Raw genomic sequence first — 10,201 nt, forward strand, 5'->3', positions numbered from 1 at the left:
CGGAGATTTATTTCACTCTGCTCGAGCACTGACGGAGCCGTTGTCTTGCGTCCGAGAAATAAACACAGCGGCTGGTCCTCGTTTCACCACATAGGAAAGCAGCAGAAGTCGACTGGAGTTAAAGAGAGCGGGCCCTAGATTATCCTTCTGCGCTGCAATGCGTGCATGGCTTCCTTCTGCAGGTAATGGGTGACGCGCTCTGCAGGGCCGGACTGGGACAATAAGTCAGGCCGGGAATTATACTGTTGTGTTCAAAATTCCAGGAAAGACAGACGACTTCTAAGTTTAACTATTTATTATGAGAGAGCAAAATATATATATTCACTTGGCCAAGGACTCCGTAACGTCATAGAAATCACAGACAGCAAAGCTGTAATCTGTCAGTCTATATCCCTAAAGAGCCTCGAACCTCGTGCGTGCATACATTTTTATTACACAGGGCGTTGCCCGTACATTTATGATTGGTCAAGACTACAGTAGCTGACGAGATACCATTGTTTAGACTTGGTTCTCTTTGGTAGGTGCGCAGACTCAGAAAAAAGTATCTTGGCAACACGATCCTCCAATCAGCATTCGGCCGGCCTGTGGAAGTCCCTCCCTACTCTGGCACCATCATACGTAATTTGTTTTCGCTAACGTTTCTACAGAAAAAGTGGAATCTTCATAAGGCTGCTTCCTAGCTGTGTGTGGGAGCGGAGCTCACCCAAAGCTCAAGGCCGGAGTGATGTCCTGTTTATGAATAACTCTTTGTATTCTTCCAGTGTCTGCACCTGACCTTGCTACTCTGTATTGCAGGCTAAAGACGTCTATTTATTCCAAAGTCACAGCCACATAAATGAGCACAATAAGCTTATAATCAGGGGTGCGCATAACTTTCTTAGTGAGTTACTCAAATGAGTACCAGGAGACAATGTTTGGTACGCAAGGTTATGTGTTCAGCCCCTCTGTTTCGCGAACGTCGACAGGGGGGGTGTGGCTGGGGGTGTGGTATTGAACGTCGACGGGAGGGGGTGTGGTCTTTAGGCTGGGGGTGTGGTATTGAACGTCGACGGGAGGGGTGTGGCTGGGGGTGTGGTATTGAACGTCGACGGGAGGGGTGGGGTGGGCGCTAGTGGAGCACTCGCGTGGAACTCACGCCAGAAGTTGTGGCACAACTCCGTTGTACACACCGACGTTAACAGCAGCTCCGTCTGTGCGCACGGCGACTGGCTCTGTCGTCCAGTGATCGAAGCGCCTTCTGGAAATGCTAGTCCGCCGGTACGCAAATGCGCTTAGTGAGACAAGTGACGGTACGCATTTCAGGTGTTTGCCGCGCATGCGTACCAGTTATGTGCACCCCTGCTTATAATGTAATAATAAGAATCAGTCTTTCTAATGTTATATAAAAATAGCCTCCACAATACACCCAGCCAGGCTGGATTTTGCTGGATTTATTTGTCAATATTTACAGCGTTGCTGCCCATAGTGATAGCCCTATAGTTTAAATCTACTACCTAATAATAAACATATGGACATGGGTTACTTTTTTTTTTAAATGTGCAAATGTATTTAGGAACCTATTCGTGTCAACATATTTTAAGTGGGGATGGACCTCAAATCCTCTTGGGGGGTCCGGGGGCATGCTCCCCCGGTAAGATTTTTTTTTTCGGACTTAAATGCATCAATTTGGTGCATTTTGAGGGGGAAATAAAGAGACTACACCCAGAACTGAACTGTAACATTTGTATAATCATAAAATCATAAGAACATGGCCATAACCAATAACATACCATATCCAATATGAAAAAACATTGAAACTTGTTTATTTATTTGTTTTTGGTTCAGTTGCGAGTGTGTCTGGGCTCCTGAATCAGCCTCTCCTGTCTCCCCCTGCTCCCCCAGCTAGAAATGTTTGGTTCTAAAAACATTCTGAGAATGTTACCATTCACTGTTCTATGAATGTTTTCAGCGGGAAGTTTTCTTTTGGTTCCCAGAATGTTCTTCTGAAGGTAGGATAACGTTCTCTAAAAACATTCTTAAAATGTTTGGTGATAACTTTCTTAAGATGTTTTTGATAACCTTCTTAAGATGTTTTTGATAACATTGTTCGAACATTATGCCCTACTATTCCTAAAACGTTTTCAGCTGGACATTTATTTTGGTAACTATTTGGATTGTTATTATTAACTTGTTTTAATTGTTCATCATTTTTGGTGTGTGTTTTGCTGTTATACTACGCTAAAGTTTAGCCTGGTATCTGGTTTCTTTTTTTTTTTTTTTTTTTAAACAATATATTTATTGATTTTTTCAATTTTCACAACACAATAATGACGTAGCACATACATGACAAGTACATAATTACAAAGCAAAAAGACAAAAAATTACAAAAAACAGACAGCTCAGTCTCAAACATACACATATGTAGGTGGTTACAGGAGTATCACATTTATGATTGATGATGAATTTATGATGACAGGTGATTCATGAGGTTCCTTTAACAATAATAGCCGACAATTCAGGTCCAAGGAAATCTAAGTAAGGCTGCCAGATTTTATAGAACTGATCAGATTTGGCATGTAAAACATTTGTGAGATATTCCAGGGGAACCAACTCAAATATAATGTTGCGCCAGCCTTTGAGAGATGGGACCTGATCCTTAATCCACTGTAATAAAATATTTTTCCTAGCAGCAAAAGTAAGGACATTATATAATCTTCTGTTCGCAGCAGTAGGTAGTGATTTGACTGGTAGACCTAAAATCAAAGACAGCGGGTCCATATCTAAATGTCTATGAAATATCTTCTCCATTTCAACTAATATGTCAGACCAATATTGCTGAAGTTTGCAGCATGACCAGAAGCAATGGGTCAGGGTTCCTATTTCTGTTTTACATTTTAGACACATGGGGGAGAGTGAGGGGTTAAAACAGTGCCTACGATTAGGGGATATATGTATTCTGTGTATAATTCTCAATTGTATTGCTTTTGCTCTGGCACATATGGATATCTTTTTGGCATAATTCCAGACATCTTCCCATGTCTCCTCATCGATAGTCACTGACAATTCCCTCTCCCAAGCCCCTTTGACTCTTTGCGTATTATTAGGAGTCATGCCTCGCAATACTTCATAAAACAAACTGAGAGACAATCTCCCTGGTTGACGGTACAGGAATTTCTCAATGACAGATACTTCCCTGTGATCTATAAGGGTTGTATTCTTGGTGATATAATGCCTGATCTGCAAAAAACGAAAGAAGTCGTGTCTTGGGAGCTGATACTTTGTCCTCAATTGATCAAATGACATGAGACAACTGTCATTGAACAAGTCCCCCAATTTAGTTAAGCCTTTGTTACGCCACTGCTGAAAGCTAGGGTCCATTACTCCTGGCAAAAAGTCTGGGTTGTTGGTTATCGGGGTGAAAATGGAAGTCAATTTGAGCCTCCCTTCCATACGGCGAGATGAGCGCCATGCTTTCAAAGCATTAATTGTGATTGGGTTGGTACATTTTTCTTTTATGTTTTTAAAACTCCCAAAATACAGTAAGTCCTGTAGAGCACATTTTGATAATGAGGATTCAATATCCAACCATGTAGAAGAGACATCATTCTTTATCCATTGAGATATTGCTGTCAGGTGAGCACAGAGCTGATACACTTTAATATTTGGCAGGTCTAAGCCACCCATAGAGCCAGGCAGATGCAGCACCGACATTTTTAGTCTAGGTCTACGTTTGTTCCATATGAAAGAGCTAAGCCAGCTGTTCAGATCCTTAAGCACCCTGTTTGAAAATAAAATAGGAATCATCTGAATGGGATAAAGCAACCTGGGTAATACATTCATTTTAATGAGAGCTATTCGCCCAAGCCAGGAGATAGGGAGTGAGGTCCAGCGATCTAAATCTTGTTTTACCTTATCAAATAATGGAGTAAAATTGGCTTTGTACAGTTGATTAAATGACGGGGTAATAAATATACCTAAATATACAAAACCGGATGGAGACCATTTAAAAGGAAAGGATGGCATTGTATTTGGTATAGTCCTAAGACTACCCAGAGGCATAGCTTCGGATTTATTTAAGTTGATCTTATACCCAGAAAAATTACTAAACCAATCTACCCTCTCAATGAGAGCTGGGACTGATATCTCAGGCTGGGATAAAAACACTATGACGTCGTCCGCATATAAACTTATTTTATGACATATCTCTCCAAGCTGCAAGCCATGTATGGAAGGCGTGGCTCTAATGATCTCAGCCAGTGGCTCAATGGCTAGCGCAAAGAGGAGAGGAGACAGTGGACAGCCCTGCCTGGTGCCTCTATGTGTTGGAAAGTATTCTGATCTTAATCCGTTAGTTACAACAGCCGCTTGTGGGTTGGTGTACAGTATTCTCACCCATTTCAAAAAGTTATTGCCAAGACCAAATTTGTCCAATGTGTAGAATAGGAAGGACCACTCTACACTATTGTTTGTTTGTTGCAACAACTAAATAATAATTACTGATCAGCTATATCTGTGTTTGTGTTTTATTGATTCCTCTCTGTTTCATTCTTTCCTGTTGTGTGAGTGCTGGATCTCCACAACACCATCACCTACTCTATGTGAAAAGTTCCTTTCATTTTTTAATGATAAAGTCTTGGCCATCGGATCTTCACCTCCTCCTTAGAGATGGCAAATCCGGATCCTTTTACGGACTCAGGGTCTTCTGAGTCAGTCATTGAAGAGATCCGGATCATACGAGTCATTTGAGTCATTTGAGTCATATGAGTCAGCATCACCAAGACCGTCGAAATCCTATCGGTGAAACCGAAAACGTGTTGCATTTCACGAGCATATTAAACTGACGTTATATTAACCTCCGCTACACAGTGTATTTTGCTTTAATAAAAAATGTTGATCACAAAAAAAAGGGTTATTTTGCGATTTGGCAAATCTGAGTCTGCTGTTGACTCGTGCATGAGAACGAGTCTGCTGGATCTCTGGATCTATATGGTTACGGCTCTGAGTCCGCACGAGTCTGCTGTGTTTTGCACAGTGAGTCAGGATTTGCGAATCTGAGTCTGTGAAGTTCCGCTGACTAACTCGTAGGCTACTGGTCTCTCTCGATCATTGACCTGGATTCACGGATCCCGCGATTTTGATTAAGTCCATTATGTTTCCGGCTCTAAATGAAGTTTCAGTGTAGACTTCTAACAAAATTGTCATGTTGTGCAACAGTCTCCTGCGTGTAATAGCTGTATTTCCAATAAGGATCTTACTTGGCAAAACGTTTATTTTGAACATAGCACACAAAAAGAAACAAACAATGACAATGATTGCAAAACAGTTAGAATATATAAAATGTCTTAATTATACAATTATTATTATTATACATATAATTATATCTAATCATATTCCCCCCCATATTTTCTCATGGACTGCGTAACCATTGCAATACTGGTGTTTGTATGTGTTAAATGTGTGTAAAGTGGTGTCTTTTGCTTTAATAAAACATATTGATCACCAAAAAAAGGGTAATTTTGCGATTTAGCGAATCTGAGTCTGCTGTTGAATCGTGCATGATGACGAGTCTGCTGGATCTGCTGCTATACGGTTACGGCTCTGAGTCCGCACGAGTCTGCTATGTTTTGCACAGTGAGTCAGGATTTGCGAATCTCTGAGTCTGCTGTTGACTCGTGCATAATATAGCCGCGGGAGCCGGGTGCTGGAGGAGGGGCTATGCTCGTGCACATGACGAGTATGGATCTCTGGATCTGCTATGCTATTACGGTTAGGAGCCGTCGGCTCCTCTGAGTCCCCACGAGTCTGCAGGAAGTTTCACTGATCCGTGTCCCCTCCCCTGAGCCAAACGATAACTTCTGGCAGCTATCCTACTTGCTAAAGGGTAGATGGACTTGGGGTAAAATGTGATTTTACATGTTATAAAGAGAGTAGCGAGTGACGCAATTTATAGTTTTAATTTGTACGTCACACCAAGTGTGGGACTCAAAGGACTCGGGTTAATGGAGAGGGGAGACTCGTCACGACCAGCTCATTTCTAGGATCCGGGTTAATGATCCGGATGAATCAGGACTCGCCCATCTCTACTCCTCCTCTCACCTTAGACCCAGCAGTGTCTCCTGTGTGCTCAGCTGTCTTCGAGCAATTTGACCTGGTTTCACTGCCCGAGTTATCTGATGTGGTTAAAAAATTGAAACCTTCACCAGGGTTGCCAACTTTGGGTACCTGGCTGGAGTGAGATTTTGATATCATGGGTTTAATTCGGTTTAATTACACATATGCGCACGAAATGACTGCTATCGTGTCAGCAGCAGGACCTTAGCATATATATAGGATATATATACAATATATACAAATACACAATAATGGACACAGACTATAAAGGGCACACAGTTTCATTCACTAATGAAAGTCAAACATGTTTGTTTCCACTGTTTTATTGTGTGCCTGTCGCGATAAGCAATTCATTGACTTATCGTACGATAAATAAAATGAACTCGATAACTTTTCTGACCTCGATAAATTGCCATTTACATGAGGATGTGACTAGCAGTTTGAAAGGATGTACTTGAATAATTATTATAAATTATCATTATGTCAGTGGTCTAAAATGGTCATACAACGGTGCCGACAATATTATCGTTTATCGCAATAATTTCCGGGAAAATGTATCCAACAAAATTAATTATCGTGAGAGGCCTATACATGAAACACACACACAAACAAATCTACAGACTTACTCCAAACTGCCAAATATATTAATTAACACACTCTCACTCTCATATACTCTTTGACTCTATTTTGGCCTAGTAGAACAATAAGCAGCAGACTTTTACTTTTTTATCATTTCTACTGGATCTTAGATCTGCGCATGCGCTTCAGAGTATTTTTGTTGCGTAATCTATGGTAGGGCTAACCCTTGTGGTGGGGCTCAAGTCAGTATTTGCAATGTAATTACATACATACATCCCCCCGACAGTGAAACGCCACGCGTGAGGTTTAGATTATTTCTCAATCCAAATTGAACTGTATGAAATAAAAAGGCACATTTGTCTTGTAGTAAATAAAAAGGGCGACCTGGAGCCAATCCTGCAATTTCCCCACAGGTGAAAGAGTTGACATGCTGAAAACCCAACCCCTGTAGGGGGGTCTGGGGGGATTCTCCCCCAGGAGATTTTTTTGAAATACTAACATAAAATACACATTCTGGTACTCTCTTGAGAAGAAAAATAAATAAATCTATTACTACACATTTAAAAAAATGAATGCCATTTTAGTTTTTTGTTACTTTGTTCTGAAAGCTGAACCTGCTGCTCCTCACAGAGAGAAGAGGGAAGAGGCTGTGTGAATTACTTTACATTGTGGATAAGGGTGGATAGCCCCCATTGTTCTGTGTGTCAAAATGAAAGACAGCCCACATACCTATCAATCATCAAACCGTGGGGTCTTATTTCATTACGTGTTGATTTCTATCAACACGTAATGTTGTATCGATGTATAGAGATGTACTACCGCAAAAGTATTCTCCGTCGGGACTTCCTGCAACAACACCACGCCGTTATCGTGATTCTGATTGGCCAGAAGACATTATCAAAGATGTTCTATTGAGAAGACGATCACTACGTGACAAAAGTTTTCAAAACCGTTTCTAGTCTTCGTATTCTTGTTTTTGGCGTGAGAATAGTTTGGGCAGCGTGAGAGCGTGAGATTGAGAGTGAAAGCGTGTGTCACACGCCAGATGCGTGAGAGTTGGCAACCCTGCCTTCACAATACCCCTTAGACCAGGGGTGGGCAATTATTTTTTCCATGGGGCCACATGAGAAACTGAAAATATTGTGGAGGGCCGGGCCAAAAGGCTGAACTCAATTCTGCATAATATTAATTGTATTTCTTTATAAAAAGCAGTAAATAGCATTGTTTTGACAAGCTGGTAAGAGTATATGTTATAGTTAAGCAATGAAAAAGTGAGGTTGCCTTACAAAAAAATGTCATTTATTAAATCAAATTTCCCAAAACAATGGTAAACAAAATGAACGTTTTTCACCATTTGTGACTCATATTAGTGAACATTTTCAGTCACATTCACTCAAACACATTTTGAGTTTGATTTACTGTTGGAAAGAGGTTCTTAGCATTCTAAAGACATCACAATATTGTCTTTGTACTCCAAATATTAAGCAAGATACATCATATTGAACTGTCACTAAACATCACTGAACTGTGATTTTGAGAAAAAGGCTTCCAAAGAAAGTGTCCCAGTTCACTGCTAGTTGGTGCCTTTACATGCCAACATTTGTAGTCTAACCACCTCATTTGGTGTTTTTAAGTTCTCTTTTCTTGTTCAGTGAGAGAAATCTAGTCTCTGCTGGGCTTTAACGAGTGCATCAAAGTCAGGTTGAATGTCTGAGGTGGAGATGCGAAGCACAGCTGACAGATGATCATCAGTGAGAGAGGATCTATACCTGGATTTCGTAAACTTCATAATTGAAAATGTTTGTTCACATATGTAGGTCGAGCCAAAGAGAACCAACATCTTCTGAGCATGTCTCCTCATGTTTGGAAAGTTCTCCTCCTTGAGAGAAGAGTAGAAATCCAGCAGAGATCCTGACTTAAAGTGCTCTGCCAGTACTGCATCAGACTGCAGGTCGATGAGTTCCAGCTGAACATCACTGGGTGCATTATCCACACTGCAGGTAAAGGGAGAGGAAATCAGGTGCATTTCATCCTCGATTTTTCTGAGATCTTCAAATCGCCTCGAAAACTCACCATGCAATGCTCCCAACATGGATGAGTACCTGCGGAGGTGATCAGCTGATGGTGTGACTTCTTTCAGGGTTTGCATGTGAGTGAGATTGTTGCTCTCCAGTTGGCTTGAAAGAAACTGCATCTTTGTCATGAAAGCCTTCACCAGGCTGTGCATTTCATGAACAAAAAGGCCCTTGCCTTGCAGTTTGGTATTCAGTTCATTCATCAGTGCAGTCACATCAACAGCAAATGCAAAATCTGCCATCCAGTCCTCATCTGAGAGCTCTGGGAAGTCTTTGCCTTTCTTCTCACAAAACTCTCGAATCTCTGCTTTCAGGTCCCAAACTCTTTTTAGCACTTTGCCCAGGCTGAGCCATCTGATAGCTGTGTGGTAGCCGATGTCACAATGCTCAGTCTCATGCTCCTCCAAAAGTGCGATAAACTGTCTGTGGTTCAAAGCTCTTGCCCTGATGAAGTTTACTATTTTAGTAACAACATCAATAACATGGTTAAGTTTTAGCACTGACTTGCACAACACATGTTGGTGTATAATACAATGCAAAAAGACCAGTTTCTGATCCGCGTCAATTTCAGTCACTTTATCTTGCATACGTTTCAAAAGTCCGACATTATTTCCGGTAAGATTTGGACAACCGTCCGTTGTGACACCTGCCAGTCTGTCCCATTTCAGTCCCAGCGTGTCCATGCACTCGTTTACCTCCGTGAACAGATCGCTCCCTGTCGTCGTCCCTTTCATCGACCGCATTGCTGCCAGCTCCTCCGTAATCTTGAAGTCCGGTGTTATCCCGCGGACGAATACGAGTAACTGGGCTGTGTCGCGGACATCACAGCTCTCGTCCAAAGCCAAGGAGAAAAAGTCGTAACTTGCCACTTCACGTTGCAGCTGAAGCTCCAGATTCCCCGCAATGTCCTCGATCCTTCTAGTCACGGTTCGCCTGGACAGCGGGACTTGCTCAAATGCGGCTTTTTTTTCAGGGCATATTAGTGCTGCAGAGTCCACCAAGCACTCTTTGACAAACTCCCCCTCCGAGAACGGCTTACTGTTTTTAGCAATTTTGTGGGATATCACAAAGCTGGTCATGGTTGCTGCATCACTGGATGTGTGAAGCTTGGTAAAAAAGCCTTGCTGCTTTTGCAGCTTAGCTAGCAAAGCTTCCGATGTCCGCGCCCTTTCAGCGTCAGTCAAGTTTTTATATTTCTCCGCGTGTTTCGTCTCGTAATGTCGACTCACATTGTACTCCTTAAACACGGCGATCTGCTCCCCGCAAACTAAACACACGGTTTTACCTCCGACTTCAGTAAATAAATACTTAGCAGTCCAATTTTTGTTGAAAACCCTGCATTCAGCATCTACCTTTCTTTTTTTAGCGGACATTTTTTTGAGGGCTAAAGTCGTCTTGTGACAAGGATCCAATAATGTGCACGTCTTGATATACGTATTGCGTCATTATGCACGTGA

The 10,201-nt window shown here is 41.7% G+C and overlaps 1 protein-coding gene across 1 annotated transcript; it reads right to left on the reverse strand.

Annotated features, from left to right (window-relative positions):
• Positions 1–927: 927 nt before the first annotated feature.
• LOC117484419 (general transcription factor II-I repeat domain-containing protein 2B-like) lies at positions 928–9,464 on the reverse strand. The gene is made up of 2 exons (XM_034132883.1): positions 8,419–9,464; positions 928–1,130 (listed from the first exon to the last, which is right to left on the reverse strand). The coding sequence occupies exons 1-2, from the start codon at positions 9,425–9,427 to the stop codon at positions 928–930; spliced, it is 1,212 nt and encodes a 403-aa protein (XP_033988774.1). The 5' UTR covers positions 9,428–9,464.
• Positions 9,465–10,201: the final 737 nt, after the last annotated feature.

Source organism: Trematomus bernacchii, unplaced genomic scaffold (assembly GCF_902827165.1).
Source record: "Trematomus bernacchii unplaced genomic scaffold, fTreBer1.1, whole genome shotgun sequence".
NCBI lineage: Eukaryota > Metazoa > Chordata > Actinopteri > Perciformes > Nototheniidae > Trematomus > Trematomus bernacchii.

What these genes read in the sequence shown, in the direction of transcription:
- LOC117484419 (XM_034132883.1), bottom strand. Translation starts at nt 9,427, where the DNA reads ATGGACACGCTGGGACTGAAATGGGACAGACTGGCAGGTGTCACAACG. An exon ending in GTATAGATCCTCTCTCACTG is followed by an intron (nt 1,131 to 8,418) that starts ATGATCATCTGT and finishes TTCTGGCGTGAG; the next exon opens with TTCCACGCGAGTGCTCCACT.